This window comes from Protomyctophum bolini (genome assembly GCF_963924005.1).
Source record: "Protomyctophum bolini genome assembly, chromosome: 17".
Lineage (NCBI taxonomy): Eukaryota > Metazoa > Chordata > Actinopteri > Myctophiformes > Myctophidae > Protomyctophum > Protomyctophum bolini.
The window spans coordinates 28,101,391-28,118,577 of record NC_137878.1 but is presented as its reverse complement, the minus strand read 5'-3'; the positions used below and the strand labels follow the sequence as shown (position 1 = coordinate 28,118,577).

Here is a 17,187-nt window from a genome sequence, read left to right as displayed (position 1 = left end):
ACAGGGTAACCACTGCAGATGTTCTGTTAATTTTGACCCATGACACCTTCATGAGGCTCGGGGGGTAAATCCTGGCATCCCTGAACCGCCCCCACTGCACCTGCTCTCAACCCTAATTAGACCTCATTATAAATACTCAAGTTACTGGACACGAGTAGAGTTTCTGATGATCTCGGCTCTCTTCATAATTCCCCCTCATAAAATTGCCCTCCAGATGGACGGCATATATTCCACAATACGCTTCCCCAATCCTCCACTGCTTCCTCACCGTCTCTTCTGTCTGTTTAACCCTCGACTTTCTGCTTCACATCTCCCGCTCGCCGCCTTCGTTCACTACCATCTAGTATCCTCCCTGGAGGTCAGAGAGACAGATGTGCAGCCCACTGCTCTCTCACATACACACACACGTTCAAATACACACACACGCAAATACACACACATACATAGACACACACACACACACACGCCCACACACACAGTATGATCACGTATGCATACTGTGCACAGATGACACATTTCTAACCCCAGGTCTCCAAGGGGTCTGCATCTGCTTTAGTGGCAAATTGCAATTGAGAAACAACTGACAGCTACATAATACACATGCAGACTGCATGCATCTCAGAGGTGTGTTCACTGGTGGTGCTGTCCGTTCCAAAGACTTTGCTTTTTCTATCATGACAACTCTCAGACCGAAAGGTAGTCACAAGAGGAAAACCGTCTAAAATTGGGACAGCTACCCAATCCCCATTTTGAGTGTGTGTGTGTGTGTGTGTGTGTGTGTGTGTGTGTGTGTGTGTGTGTGTGTGTGTGTGTGTGTGTGTGTGTGTGTGTGTGTGTGTGTGTGTGTGTGTGCAAAAAAAAAGGGCCAATTAAGTAGCAATTTTCTTTGTCATGAATTTATTACGACTTTGTGTAATAGACAACACACAGTTTAGGAAAACCATAGGATTTGTGTGTGTACTGTCAATACTGTGCAATAGAAAAAGAAAACTGTTGAAATGTTCAAAGATGCTTGTTCCAAATCATTACCATTGTCATCACAATGACGAGAAAGAAAACGTGCCTGAAATTCCCATACAATCTTACAGGTACAATGCGTTTTGGTGTGAACAACACACCTGAGGTGATGCTTCATAAAAGGCAGCAAAGCAATTTGAAAAACAAAAACAAAAAAATGTACTCCAGCTAGAATCCTCCCTGGTCATCCTGAAGTTAAAACCAGTTTTAAGAGGCTTCGGCTCGGCCGGTTTGTACAAGGAACATATATCGTTGCTTTTGGGTAGAAACCTCTTATGTCCATATTTTTACTTTTTGTGTTTTTTCATAAAATGAATACCCTGCCTACGTGATCATAATCATATTACAGCGTCACACAAAGTATCAAAAGTTGCAGATCCACCTGCGTTTTTAGCTTGTCGAACTGCTAGTTTTGTTGTTTTTTAATTTGATTGCTTAAAAGTAACAGTTTTGGTCATATTAGTTTTCTACCTTTCAATACTGCAGGGATACTCAAATAGATTTACCTGTGGGCCACATTACAAAAATGGCAAGGGGCCAGGGGCCAGTAGATAAAATTACGACATTAATGATACTTGATAACTTCTCTCTTTCAATTGCTTTATTTTCGCAAAATGTATCAAAGTACAATGTGCATGCACACAATATGTAAATAAATAAATGTGTTACATTTTCTTGCATAAACACAAAGAGCTGTTTCCATAACTGCACAAATTATTGCACATAACATGAGTAGCTGTTATAATAACATAATAACATAACATGAGTAGCTCTTTGCCTGCCTGCCTGCCTGTCTGTCTGTCTGTCAATGAGTAGCTGTCTTACTGTCTGCCTGTCTATGAGTAGCTGTCTGCCTGCCTGTCTATGAGTAGCTGTCTGTCTGCCTGCCTGCCTGTCCAATTGTCCATGAGTAGCTGTCTGTCTGCCTGTCTGAGTAGCTGTCTGCCTGCCTGCCTAATTGTCCATGAGTAGCTGTCTGTCTGCCTGTCTATGAGTAGCTGTCTGCCTGCCTGCCTAATTGTCCATGAGTAGCTGTCTGTCTGCCTGTCTATGAGTAGCTGTCTGCCTTCCTGCCTGTCCAATTGTCCATGAGTAGCTGTCTGTCTGTCTATGAGTAGCTGTCTGCCTGCCTGCCTGCCCAATTGTCTATGAGTAGCTGTCTGTCTGTCTATGAGTAGCTGTCTGCCTTCCTGCCTGTCCAATTGTCCATGAGTAGCTGTCTGTCTGTCTATGAGTAGCTGTCTGCCTTCCTGCCTGTCCAATTGTCCATGAGTAGCTGTCTGCCTGCCTGTCCAATTCTCCATGAGTAGCTGTCTGTCTGCCTGTCTATGAGTAGCTGTCTGACTGCCTGCCTGTCCAATTCTCCATGAGTAGCTGTCTGTCTGTCTGCCTGTCTATGAGTAGCTGTCTGTCTGTCTGCCTGTCTATGAGTAGCTGTCTGCCTGCCTGCCAGCCAGCAAGTTGGTTAACAGAAAATAAATTGTTATGGCTGAGTAAAATAAAATACAATAAACACAATTTGCCTGAAAATAGATTACCCAGCTATGACCTTTTTCATGAAAAAAAATGAGTAGTGATATGGCTGACTGAGTAAAATAAAACAATCTACCTGAAAATAGATAGCTATAAGTGAAGAGCAATTTCCGCAATTACCATTTCCGCAATTTCCTCAATTTCCGCAATTTCCATTTCCACCATTTCCGCAATTACCATTTCCGCAATTTCCATTTCCGCAATTTCCATTTCCACCATTTCCGCAATTTCCGCAATTACAATTTCCGCAATTTCCGCAATTTCCATTTCCAACTATTAATGGCAGCTGGGTTTCATCATTCAAATAAAATAGAATTCTGTCCGTTTAGCTATAAAATTATGTCAGGGAATAGGGATACACAGTATATGTCTTTCATTTGCATTGCATCCCCCCCCCCCACCCCCCCCCCCCCAAGCTTTTATTTTCGTTCGAGTAATAGTACAACTCTAATAGTATTACTTATAATAATGTAATTAAAGATAACTTCATTCAGATTTATTTATTTTTATTTCATTTTTCAGATTTTTTCTTATTTTTTTTAGATTTTCATTGGTGGGCCAGTCATAATGGTCCCGCGGGCCTGATGTGGCCCGTGGGCCTGAGGTTGAGTATCACTGGTCTACACAGCCCTATCTAATAGCTAGCATAGAAATGCCAAAAAGAAATAAATCTGAAAAAAAGAAAGCCAAAGGAGAAATGAAAACTGTCTGTTTAATCATGAAATCCCAGTAATGTCAATTTAGTTTTTGGTTTTTCTGTTACGACCGCAAAACAATTGTCAAACAATATAAACTAGCGTACAGTAGCTAGCTTGCTAATTTTCTCTTGTTAACAGCATCAAGAACTAAAACAATATTAGGCTATTTGGTGCTTCAAGTTTTTCCCCCTTTTTACCTCCTGTTTTTGGCTATATTCGTACGTCTCTAACTGTTTTGATGAATTGAAAATAGTGGGCACTATTGTAAACAAGTGTAATGCTTTGGTTACAATGGTCGTCCACTCACAGTCAACAGTTTTTGTATAGAGTTGTGGTTTGAAATGTACTGTAATTCTGCAAATTGTCAATAAATACTTCAGTCAATCAATCAAAAGTGTGTGTATGCAGTATACAGTACATATGGCACTAAAACAGCTACACAGTAGCACCTTAAATTGTGTTTACCAAAATCAATCGCATCCTTTCCCTGCATATTTATGTTTTGGATGGATAGTCTTTTTCTGACTGAGAAGATACTAGCTAAAGATACAAGGAAAAGGCATTCCTTATAAGAAATCTGACACGTGCGGGCAATCAGATAAACACTCTAGTATTGCAGAATTATCATCATCAACTCACACCTCATTCTCAGTGAGTAAGTGCAGGCCCATATTCATACAGACAGATTTTTGTTTCTTTTACACTTTTCAGAGATTCAATCACAATGTTGCCCATAATATTTGGCATAAATAGCATAAACAATTATCTTTGACAATCAAATAAATAGCCAATCACATTGTTGCCGATATAGCCCAATAAAGACATAATAGCAAATATCCACAACAAAGCAGTAAGCCTTGAAAAAAAGAAGAAAAAATAATCCCTATGCAGGTTTCAAGTCATCTGACTTGGTCACTGGCTGACTTACTGGCTTTAGACTAGAGGCTATTGACGTACTGACCACTTTTTAGTGCCCAATACTGGCCTGTTATTATCTGCATCAAGCATAACCCATTTTGACCTGAGATCAGATTAAAAAAATGTCTTCTAGATCCTGACAGTTTTCTGAAAAAGCTATGTTTCAATATTTTTCAATAGCTAAAGCATAACATAATGCCTCTGCTTCACTTCTATTGTTTGGCAGAACCCTAGAGTGACATTGATGTGTGCTGATTCTCAAAGTAGTAATTGTTTCAACATGAGAAAAGGTTGGTGCTTTCTGCTAAGGTCAGGTCCCTGCTTTGGGTCAAGAGTGCTGACAGAGATACCTTTCCATAATAGGAAATGTAGGACAAAACAGTGCCTAGCACTTATTTTACAGGTCTCCAGTAGATACATGGCCTTACAGCTTAATAAGCTGACTGACTGATTAACCCTCAGCATTCTTAGAAACCATACATCTACAGTAACCGATTAATTTAATAGCCGACTGACCAAATACTAGTTTGACTAGTTTTTGTTTTTACTGGCATAGAACACAATGACACAATTATGTCAAGCCTAGCCTAGCCTATGTCAAGCCTAGCCCTAAAATTAGTTGTCCTGTTGGAGAATTAAGAGTATATCAATAAATGTACATAGGGTAGGGTTAATTCTGCATAAAACAGTACGTGTGTATGTGGCCACATGCAGTCTTTAACATGAATTAGAAATGATGGAAATTGTACACGCCAACATAATGCAAATGGAGTGTAAATACAATACAATCTGCTCTGTCAATCTGATGACAGAGCATTAGGAAGGCAAGAAGAATCTGTGAAGCCATGAAACCCATGTTGACAGCTGCTGTTGCTAGACACCAGTGGAAAGTAAACCTATACATTTTTCATAATTTAAGTGTCACAAGGGTACAGAGGACAGACAAATTGCCATAGGGAGAGGAGGGCAGCAGTTATTCTTATGTTATGTGTAACTGGTACATGGGATACAATACCGTATGCCTCATTTTCAAAGCTTTTGTCTCATAAGGCACTTTTCCGCTGCATGCCAAAAGTTGACATGAAAACATTGCAGAATAGTGATTGGTAAGAGATAATCATCACTACTGTACGCGTTTGCATCAAGATGGAAAAACGTATAAATTAGCCGTTGCGTGACCCAACATTATCATAAAAATATAAACTTTTTTTCCCTTCATATTAAAGTAGAGAATTAGAGCTATAAAATGAGGTATTGCCCATTTAGATCGACCCATATCACCTGCCATCAGAAACTGATTTTGTTGGACTGTGCAGGTGAAAAGGATCGTTTCCAAACAGTGTTAGTATTATTAGCACACAGAGGGTTCTCTGCCAATATGATCGATGGGGTCTGATCTGGTAGTGGAAAATCAAGTAAATTGAGCAGAGTCAAGTCGAGCTGGTGGTAAAAAGCATGAAGAATTTCAACATACTAATATGACATTGAGGTTGCACAGTGCAAACATACAGTACACTACAGTAAGCTGATGTGCCATACACTACATATTTGGTTGTTTCAAATAACCAGGCTTTTGTTCTAATGCCACCATAGAAAAGACAAAGAATTATGCAAAATTGAGGGCACATAACCCCGTTGACGGTTGTTAGGGGAGGATGTCGGTGCACCAAACTGCTAAATATTTCAATAAGTCCAGTGTTTCCTCTACATGCGTTCAGCAGTGGCGGGCTGGAAGACTGCCACCAGTGCTGCAGAAAACATAACAAATCTGATACAGTATCTGAAAATGCACCCCCTGCAAAACTCAACCCAATGCAACCATGCACTACGTGATGGTGCCATGTTATAGTGTGTAATGTTCCTGTCTGACTGTAGTGAAATAGGGACAATCGACCATATCCATAAAGCATTTATCATACTATGGTACGGTTTGTTTTACGAGTCACATTGTGCAAGTGACTAAATTGATGGAATTGTCTGAATCTAGCTATGCCAGTGGTCCACAGTCAAAATGGCTATCCTCTATTTTCCTCCCCGTCTGTCTTACATTGTTATCCTTTCTCCCCCAAACTGAAAGCTTTCAGCGGGAAAGCCCTGCTCCTGAATAATTTGTGTTCCGGTGTAACCGTGCTGGCTATGGGTACTGTAGGTACGTAGTGTTCTCAGACTAAACCTGCACACCTAGAAACCTGTCGAGAAAGGATGCACATCAAATATAACTAAAGTAGTTAAAGAAAAACTAGTACTAGTACCTAGTCATGAACCTAAAACTCAAAATGCAAGTTAATTATGGCACCTGTATGATGGTCCATGTATGTCAACACATGCATGCACGCAGTGCGCACACGGCCATTATCAGAACCATGTCAGTCGCATTAACCTGAATGTGGAACGCATTTTTCAGGTCTGATGCATGCGTGCGCGCACCCAACCCCCCCCCCCCCCACACACACACACACCCTGAGGCTGAGTAGTGGTCTCCATATGTTCAGTCTGGATAAGTGACAACCACCTGTTTGCCACAAGTCCCTCGCTTATCTCCTCTTCCCTCTCCTTTCTTCTCACCAATGACAGGAACTTCAAGCCTTTGTGTATGTAAATATTTATGTATCAGAGAAATGTGTGTGTGTGTGTGTGTGTGTGTGTACGCTGTCTGTGATTCCGTTTACATCCAAGCTCCCGTCAGAACAGTTGCAGCAATGCCTCCGGTCCCCAGTCCATGGCGGTTTGAGCCACGGCAAACACGGCTGCCCCGAGGGTAGCCGACAACCCCCACACTGCCAGCTTAACCATTCGCCCTCCTTGTCCCCACACGGGGCCCGCGTCCCTCTGTAAAGCTGGCTGCAGGCCTGGGCGTCCCGAGGCTAGGAGCAGAAAGCAAGGAGGGGTCAACGATATATATGTATAACGATAAACGTTATTACGGAGCAGAAAACATTATCTGAATGCAGTGGAGCTTGTGCTGCCCACAGCATGCAAATGGAGGCTCCTTGTAATAGTTAGTATAAACATACAGTACACCTTAATTGGTCTCCGTTAATGCTACAGCCATGCTTTATAAAGTTTTGATAATTAGTGTAATTCCCGAGTGAAAACAATAATAATTTTCATACAGACAGTCCGTGGGCAGAAACTTCCGAAACTATGGCTCCTTAAAATGCAAACACCACCACCGTTGTAAATATTTGTTACATACACAAAAGCTAGAAGTTCCTCCCTTGACTCCTTCAAAACTGCTCTCAAAGGGCACCTCCACCCATACTGTACTTTTTTCCTTTCTCTATATGATGATTTCGTGTTTTTTCATAGAAGTGTATATTTGTACGTCGTTAAATGCTCTGATGAATTGAAAATGGTGGACCCTGTTGTAAATAAGTCTTAGTGCTTTATCATGGTTTCATCTATAAAGTAGCAGTTTTTGTATTGACTTGTGCTTTCGTTTGAAATTGAAAATTTCAATCAATCAATCAATGGCACACTTGATCAGAAATGTGAATATTCTGGACTACATTTAAAATAAGATTTTATAGTATAGAAATTGGGCAACTTCAAAACAACATTGTATAGCGTGGCTTTAGCGAGGACTCCAGTTATATTGATATTACCGTGCCTGGTGCTTTGGGCCTCCCTTTGCCGTCGGAGAACAGAGTCTGGTCTCTGGTGGAGAGTGGAGAGCTGGAACGACTGGAAGGTTCTGATGCATAGACTGGAGAGAGCACAGGTATTATTAATTACAGAACTAAAATGTTTTGTCAATTTTACTTAATTTTACTTACGTTATTTTGTTCATTTTAGTTAACTGGAAAAAATATATAAATGAGGCTTTACAAAAAGAGTATTATTAACTAAAACCAACTAAATAAGCTGATCTACAAGCTCACAACGCACCACATATCGCCTACTTTTCTTAGCCACAACAAATCCTAATATTACACTAAAACGAATTAAAATTAACAAATAAACTAAACTTCCAAACACCAACTGATTTTTATTTTAAATAAAGTAAACACTATAATAACCTTGTTGGACGCTGTACATATAGTGGCTAAACTCGTTTTGATGCTCTCTTAACTCATTTTGGGCGGCAACCCCTTTTGGTGTTAGCATTATGTTATGCTTTAGCTATTTAAAAATAGCAGATACACAAGCTCATAGCGCGCCACCGAGTGGCGCGCTACGAGCTTGTAGGTCTGCTATTTTTGAAAAATCGAAGAACGACTGACATAGAAACATAGCTTTTTCAGAAAACTGTCAGGATGTAGAAGACATTTTTAGAATCTGATCTCAGGCCAAAATGGGTTAAATCATTTTGCTGGGGACCCCCTAAAGGATCCTTGGAGTCCCCACTTTGAGAAGCACCGGTATAGACAGACGGAGACAGTGAGACTGAAGGGTGAGAGAGAGAGAGAGAGAGAGTGATGGTGCCTGGTGGAGGGTGGAGAGCGAGACGGGGCGCTAACAGCGAGTTAACAGACATTTGAGAGGAGAGAGAGAGAGAGAGAACTGCTGACTCAGCAGTTCCTTTGTACAGGAAGTCTAGGGTGATGCATTATGGGACGCTGGTATTCGTTTGTCAGTCAAGGCCTCCTGTCAGTGATGTCACATCCTGCCCTGAGCAATGACTTTGGATCACACAGAAGGAAGGACACCGAGCGAGACAGAACAATAAGAAGACTTGTGAAGATCATGTGTCTGTACTCTGCGTGTGCGTGTTCTTATGTGTGTGCGTGTGTGTGTGAAAGACTGTGTGCGTGCGTGCATGTGTTAGAATGAGAGAGAGAGAGTGTGTGTGATTTTATAGATTCTACAGCACACCCCCATGGTCAGTATGTAAATTACGTTAAACTAGAAAAGTTATATTTTAAAGTAATAATTTACTTTACAATATTGCTGTCTGTGTGGAGTAATGTATTGCTTATTACTAAGTTATTACATTACATTTTGTGTTACTTTCACAAATTGACCTGACGATGGTCTGGGGACCGAAATGTCACAAAAAATATATATATATTATCTTGCGAGTTCAAGACAGGAATCTTTCTATTGTTGCATTACTTTCTCTAAAATAGCCTCAAAAGAATGACTAGGCATTCCAAAAAGGAAGTATAAGTGAGTGTTGCCTGCAGCACGCAAGCACGACCTGCATAAACAGATAACATTTCTCTCTCAGTCTCTCATCACATCAGCTGCAAAATTGTTGATACATCCCTCAATTTTTTTTATAAAGTACTTGAAATAGTTAAAGAAATTTGTTGGGAATTGAGATCCTTAGCCTGCTGGCAGCATGCACAATAAATATGACATTGAACATTGAACTGTGAAATAAAACATTTTATGTTCTAAATCTGTTAGATCATGATTCGCAGTCAAGTCTAGCATCATTAAAGCAAGTGCCCCGTTAGTTGACAAGTGAAGCAGTTCATACTGTAGGTGTGATTCCTCACCCACCCAGACTGCAGCGCTGCCTGCCTGGCGAGTAAGGAGGGAGGGTATTGGTCAAACAGAGCCTGGGATCGACCTATCAGGAGTTCATATGGAAGATCCTGAGGGATGCGAGAGAGAAGATGGTGGACCATGGCCATGTCACACTCTGTCTGTTTCACCTCTTTTTCCCTGTAGAGGACGATCTGTGTTGAGGAGAGGCGGCAAGGAAAGGGCATGAGAGGAAGATTTTACAGAAGTGAAGGAAAGTAAAACATAATAGGCCGCCCTACCCCCATGATGTGTGTTGTAATGAAACATGGAAGAAATATGAAGTAAGATTCGACTGCCTCTTCACTAGTGACAGCTAAGCAGCCCCAATAACAGGCAGATGAAGAGTTAACCCACACGCTGTGTGACGTGCCAACCTTGAAGGAGACATGAACTACATTCTTCTCCTTTGGTGTTTCACACACACATCAAAGAGAACGCTGCCTCTGCCCAGCCCCTCGCTCGCACTCACGCATGCACGTGCACACAAACACCTCGCACAACATCAGTTGCGAGCACACATGGACACACATACTGTACACACAAAACAAAGGGATGTGCAAACACATGCACGCACAATCGCACGCGCACATACAATCGAGTCTCCAGCTGTGAAATTGCCAACACAGTCGTGTCAGAGAGGCGAGGAGAAGAAGACCAATCCAGGAAAGAGAAATAAAAACCCAAACCGCCTTTAATTCCTTTCCCTGTTTTTCTCTAGCGCTAACCTCCTCTCTCTCTCCATTATGTTCCTCTTTATTTTCACTGACCTTCCCTTTCTTCATTCCTTCCCTATCCCCCTTTTCCCTCTCTTCGTTAGAACCGATCAAATTAACCCTGTTACCTCACAATGCTCTGCCTTACTGTGTGTGTGTGTACATGTAAACGTGTTGTAGTGTGTAGTGTAGTGTGAGCATGTTATTGTGCATACTGTACAAACTCATCTGGGACACTCCCCATTGCAATCAGAACTGCAGGTTCACTCCCAATCTACCACCGTAGTCTGAAAACTCACCTCTTCAGACTCCACCTTAGCCCGTAGCACTTGGGTAGCACTTGCCCTAGCCTCGCGGCAGGCCTCGCAGGCGTATGCAAAGGCTAAAATATGTAATTTAGATAGGATATTTTGTAGACATAGCATTGTATTGTATACTTATAGTTTTATGTTAGACAGATGTTAGGTTCTTAGTTTACTTTTGATCCTATATGACTATTTCTGTGTATTTACCTTGTGTTGTTCTTGCTTACTGTAAATCGCCCTGGATTAAGAGTGTTTGCTAAATGCCTAAATTGTACCGGTAATTGTAAATTGTATGTGCATGATTGTCCCCTAAGGGCTTTAGCGAAGAGCTCATTCTGTGCGTGTGCAGTACATACATGCAGTACATACAGTAAATCCTCAATTACTGAGAAAATAAACCATCTCGTTTAGCCTGTTTCCTTAGTATGGCCTAATACAACGTAGATAACTGATTTTGAAAATCAGTTTCTTTCAGCGAGCCCCAGAGCCGTACAACAAAGGCCAATGCCTCTCCTTGTTTCCCTAACGGCCCTTCTCTCTTTCAATTAGATGTTGTTATCCAGAGCGGCTTAAAAAAAGTGCAAGATCAGAGCACACAGCATGAACCCTAGTCAACAAATGACAGGGTGAAGTAAATAGAGTGCTATAGACTGCAGGATAGGTAGTTACCGGTACTTTCTAATGTTTGTAGGACCTGTAGCTTAGCAGGTAAATTTATAACATAGCATCTGTCTAAATAAGATACTTGGCATCTGCAAACAACATACAGTACCTACAATACCTTTCATCCTAATGTATAGATTTAGACACACACGTGCACACACACACACACACACACACACACACACACACACACACACACACACACACTCTTCTGTATCAATAATGGCCCTACCGTGGCGGCGAGGTAGATGGGCATGAGGGGATGTGAAGCTAGGAAGAAGTCGTAGAGTCTGAGCGTGTGTCTGAACTCTGATAAGACGTGGCCGTACCATGTGATCAGCCAGGACAGGGCGAAGATAGTTCCCACCTCCGCTCTAAAAATAAAGTTACACATAGAATTAACTTCAGCTCCTAATTCATCATCACTATAACCAACCAGCTCAGTAGCTCAGTTATCAAAAGGCATTAAGGCAACGTGTACAGTTGTACACATTTGTATTCTTATGTCTTAGTTTTCTTACCATTTTTTATTAATTATTGCCCATCCTAACACTAACCTTACCACACCTAACCCTAAAATGTGTGTAAGAATCACACTAGCCGTAAAACAAACCCCTAAACCCTCAAATAACCTGAATCTTTTCATCCCAACTCTAAAAATCTCTCATCTATAAAACATTACTGCCTCATTGGGAGCCTACATGCGGATTTAAGAACTTTGACGCCATCTGGTGGTCAGCAATAACAACTTTTCACATAACAGTTCATTTATCTGTCATTGGATCCACACGTTTCTGTACCTGACCATGAAGTGGTGCAGTTCTGTGTCCACCCGTTCCAGTATAGGCATCAGGTAGTTTAGAATGTGTTTAGTACTGTCCATAGTAGGATCCATGAAATCTCTAGAGAGGCAGTGAGAAAGAGGCAGACAGCGTGAGTGAGACTAATGTTTGATATGCCACTCATGTTTGAGACTAAAACTTGTTCGCTGAAAATAGCTGATCTACAAGCTCTCTACGCATCGCACTACAGTATGTTGTGAGCTTGTAGATCTGCTAATTTCAGTCTGCAACACCTGCACGCCGCATGCGACACCGCCGTGTTTGAAATGTCTGCAATAAAACAAAAGCGGCATGGACAACATGATATTCTGCACAGAGAACAATAGTCCAAACGCCAAACCTGAGGTGGTGATTGGACAGCGTGTGCAGCATGGCGACGGCCGGCCTGATCCCAACCACCAATAGGATGGTGACGCCGACATCGTGGTAGCCTTGGTAGTAGTGGAGCTGAGGGTTGTTCTTTAAGATCTCCAGCATGAGGTCAATGAGCTGCTCCTGGAGCACGGCCCTCTCTGTTGCTGGCATGCCTTGGGTTGGGAAGGACATGAGAGACACAGCTTTAAACAATCAGAAGCAAGAGTGTAGTCAGACAGCAAGCAACAAACTAAAATGACAGTTTTTTCAGACACTGATGGCAACTGTATATCTCTGTGGTCAGATAGAGACAGAACATATATCTGTCAGTTCTCGATATTCACTTTTGATGTAAAGGGGGGTATAAAATTATTATGGTAAAGAGCCATTATTTACTCGCATGCAGGCACAGAACAGCGCCATCAGCTAACCGTCAGCTGTATTATGAGCAGTGTTTGGAGTGACATTTACCATTCAGGGTGCGTGCACACTTGTTAGACAGCTTGTTCTGTCTCAGCCCTTTAAAAACCTTCGTTTTGTTTTGTTTTGTTAAATGAGACTTGAGCCGTTTGTTACCTTTAGGGAACCTCTTTGTTGACCTCCTGACATCCAGGAGAACCTGGTTATAGTCCTTGTGGTTTTCCCGCACATCTCGAGCTATGGCAAATACATACAGTATTTAAATCATTTATTTGTTTTTTATTAATGATGTAATATTTGTAGGACACCTTTCATAGAAAGATATTTTTCAAATGGCACTAGACAATACATTAAAAAAAACATACCAGGCAGTAAGTAAGAACAAAATAATGTAAGCTAAGCTTATATTACTATCCTGTTTTATATGGTAGCTTATTTTACAAACCTGGTTTATATGGTAGATCATATACATTGATGTTGAGCAGTTTGGGCCAGACTCTCCGTCTCAGGTCATCAGCGAGCAGTCCTCCCTCACTGGAGGCTGCTCTTCTGAGGGCCTCTACGTCCACTGGATCACTAAAAATTAAAATCATATCAGTGTCACTCTTCGTCTTCAAAGTGTCTTTTGTGTTCATATAACTTCATTATACACATTACATGTCCTTTTGGTTCCATTGGTATTTGGTACACTCTTCAGAGTTAAATGAACACTATTATTTTTCCTTTCTTTTTATTGCTGTGTATCCAGGCATACACATTGTAATACATTTTCAATGAGAGGCGTGTGTTTATTTTGGAACACGCAGAGAAGTTGAGGTGCGATTACACAAGCGTCTTTTCACAGGCGTTTTGTGTACACTTAATGAACAGACCTAGTATATCAGAAATGTCGCTGATCCAGGCGACAACGCCTGCGTCACTCGCTCCCTGTCTGAAAGGACCTTTAGACTTGGCTATTGCAAAGGCATCTGTACTGAATTTCAATTAGGACTGCTTCCTGAAGATTGTACCCTGTCTCCCTGAGACAAAGCTGGAGGAGACAGTTAAGATAACTCTTGTCTGATAACAATGCACAGTAGTGGAAAAAAGCTGTTTCTGCTTTTTCACCAAAAAGGCCAGCTCATTAATATTCCTGTTAGCATCAGTGGGTGATGCTAGACACTAAGACAGTAAACACACTAGCTCATTATACCATACCAATTATTTTTAATGAGAGACGAGTTCTAGATGAGAGTAAGCTGTATATCTAAAGCTGAGCTTGAAGTTTCAAACATGTTTGATATTATTGTGGCTGCATTCAAATGGTCTGTGAACAAATGGTCAAGATGGGATCTGTATTTCCAGATCATCTGAGCCAAGCATCTGTACAGACTAGATTGTTCATCAGAATTTCAGGAGAGTGAATCTGGAATCAATCTGAATGAAACACCTGTAGTGAAAACCCAACTTAAGTATAAATATAGAAAATGTTTCCTCATAATATAGAGTAGAAAACATACTGCACTCTGTGAAGAAAGCAATAGATCAAAGTGACTCAGGAGGTAGAGTCTTGGAACGGGAAGTATCCTGGTTCACTTCCCTCCTGGCCTTCAGAAAGACACTTAGCCCCTATAGCTACTCCTGATAAGCAGGCTGGTGTCTGGCATGGTTGCCTCTGCCATCAGTGAATGGGTTAATGTAACAGTCACTCTGAATAAAGTGATGGGGATATGACTGACATGGACAACATTAACCTTTAGTTACAAACTAGTATAATGCATTCATTCACAGACTATCTTTGTCATAGTTATATCTAACCATGGCAATAATAATATTGATAATAATATTATATTAAAATTATAATACCATTAGTTTAAATATTATACCTTCTATAATAGTACAGGTATAGCATCATGCATACAGTAACTAACTATATTTTGTCCACAATGTGAGCATTGCTGCCAACCTGTTTAAAGCCTGGTGTATCTCAACCAACTTTCGGTTCTTCCAAGACTCATTTTCTGTGGAGGAAGGAGGAGACGGACAGTAGAGGTGGATGGAAAGCAGAATTATTAGGAGGAAGAGCGCAGGTGAACAAAGACAAAATGGAAATGGAAGAGTGAGAGGGACAGCAGGAGAGATCACCATACGTTATCAATAGAAACTGTTAATCATCTGCACTGAGCAAGCATACACACGTGTAAGTTTAAGTTATCATATTGGTGGAATGCAGTAGGTATTGGTCAATCACACACACACACACACACACACACACACACACACACACACACACACACACACACACACACACACACACACACACACACACACAGTAGGGTCAGGGTAACCCTAACCCTGTGAATATCAATCAATACTGACTGGAATTAGGAATAGCTGTATAATTGCAAAAGACAAGAACAAAGATTCTCTGAATGAAAACTTGTCCAGTCAGGGACCCTCCTATCGTACAGACGTATATCATTCAGCTCTGCAGAATTCCTGGCCAACAATTACATATGACAGTAAAGGGGTTATTGTCCAGCTGCTGCAGCTGCACTCCTGGTATGAAACCATATTGTGCAGTACATGTATTAATGTAGATCGGAATGAATGAAACAATTAAATATTTAAACAGCTCAAGTATTCAGGTTATTCCTGTATTCTGGAACTATATGGTCATGGAACCAAATTATGGACCCTATATGTGACAATGTTCATTTAGGTCCCATGTTGTACATGTACAGTGTAGCCTACTGTACACTCATGGAGCAAAGATTAAGTTATTAACATCTGTGTGTAGGCCTGGCAGTATAACTGAAATCGCATGGAAAAGTCCCACGTATTCTTCAGTTATCTGCCAGTTCAAATTGCTACTTCCAAGTTGGCCGACATTTCGCCACGCGAGCACTTGACTTGAGTAGGAGACTCAGTTCTTTAAGACCATATAATTTTTATATTTCGCCACGCAGCGCAAAGTATACACGTTTCTGCGAGCAGTGTGAATAATAAAAAACCTAATTTAGTTTGGGTTGCATAATGCATTATACCGGTATAGATGGATCATCTGTCGTTTTAACATACTGTCAGAGGCAGACTACAGTGTCAGACCAATCTTTACCTCTTGTGACAGGAGGTCCATTGCCATTCTCCTTAACGTTACCTCCTCCTGCGTTTGTCTTCTTTATTTTATGTCTCCTAGGCTTTTTCATCACCGACAAAACGGTCCGTATTCAACCACAGTGTTTACGATCTCGTGCCATACGATCTCGGGCACGACGACAGTAAGGTTTCAAACAGTTAACAGACAGACACAACTTGAAACGCAAAGAACAGCTGTCTGGTCTGGTGTGTGTCTGGCAGTGGGACTTTGACAAGTACAGTCTAGCGTGAAGAACAGGAGGCAGTCTGCTACTCTGATTGGTTAGAAATGTGACGCTAGCTAAACCCGTACATGCTATTGGTTCTGCTCTATGCGGATCAATCTACCTTGATTGAAGTTTTGTTTCGATGTCCGTGACCGACTGACCGTGTGTGTGTGTGTGTGTGTGTGTGTGTGTGTGTGTGTGTGTGTGTGTGTGTGTGTGTGTGTGTGTGTGTGTGTGTGCGTGTGTGTGAGACGTGTGTCTCGGACGTGCCCGTCGGCTTGCTATTATGATGACCCACCCTGGCCACACGGTGTCACTATTTACTCTTTTGATTGTACATGCATTCCATTCTCTATTTCCACTCCTTACATTCAAAGGGGCTTTATGACAAAGAAAACAAATATGAAGCAAACTGTCTACATTATATAAATATATATTACCCCACGGTCAAATGTTTATTTATTGTATTATTTCTTTCCGCCTTGGCGTCCTCTTTACTTCAATTCATTAAATATTATTGGAATATTGGTTAAGGAATGGACATAAACAAAAACAAATTTCCATGAATTCAAGGCTTCATGATTTAAATGCTTTTTTGGTGAACTACCCCTTGGTGGTAGAGCTCTTTCACCTTTTTAGCAGCATCAGTGTTCAAATGTCCTTTATAGTCTTCTGTTGTAAAGCTAGTTGTAAAGCTGTTGTAAAGCTGTCTCTTCAAGATGTGTGTGGGTTTTTTTTTAAATAATTTTTCCTCCCACCCAGTGTCAATTATGTAATGTAATGTAAATCCTTCCTCTGCCAACCTGGGGGGGCAGCGGACTGACCTCATGCTTCCTGCTATGCATGAGGACTAGTCCAAGTTGCTTCTTTTCATCTGACAGGGGGGGTCCCCGGTTGGACATAGC

At 41.2% G+C, this 17,187-nt stretch overlaps 1 protein-coding gene and 1 long non-coding RNA gene across 2 annotated transcripts; one reads left to right on the top strand and one right to left on the bottom strand.

The window, feature by feature from the left end:
• The first annotated feature begins 3,175 nt into the window (after nt 1–3,175).
• Nucleotides 3,176–5,957, top strand: LOC308331854. Its single transcript, XR_013965631.1, has 2 exons — nt 3,176–4,700; nt 4,758–5,957. It is a non-coding gene; the product is annotated as an uncharacterized lncRNA (long non-coding RNA).
• Nucleotides 5,958–6,636: 679 nt separating this feature from the next.
• LOC308332429 (TBC1 domain family member 20) lies at nt 6,637–16,262 on the bottom strand. The gene is made up of 10 exons (XM_080788327.1): nt 16,036–16,262; nt 14,884–14,938; nt 13,384–13,514; nt 13,095–13,175; nt 12,505–12,691; nt 12,123–12,224; nt 11,555–11,696; nt 9,615–9,793; nt 7,772–7,872; nt 6,637–7,030 (listed from the first exon to the last, which is right to left on the bottom strand). Exons 1-10 carry the CDS (start codon nt 16,124–16,126, stop codon nt 6,849–6,851), a joined length of 1,251 nt encoding a protein of 416 aa, XP_080644453.1. The 5' UTR covers nt 16,127–16,262; the 3' UTR covers nt 6,637–6,848.
• Between the last annotated feature and the right edge of the window lie 925 nt (nt 16,263–17,187).

Bases quoted from the DNA above. Each gene is read 5' to 3' on its own strand.
- LOC308332429 (XM_080788327.1), bottom strand. From the start codon at position 16,126: ATGAAAAAGCCTAGGAGACATAAAATAAAGAAGACAAACGCAGGAGGA. The intron at 13,176-13,383 runs GTTTGTAAAATA...TATTTGCCATAG, and splicing joins TGATCTACCATATAAACCAG to CTCGAGATGTGCGGGAAAAC. The intron at 7,873-9,614 runs GTGGGTGAGGAA...TGCTCTCTCCAG, and splicing joins CAGGCAGCGCTGCAGTCTGG to TCTATGCATCAGAACCTTCC.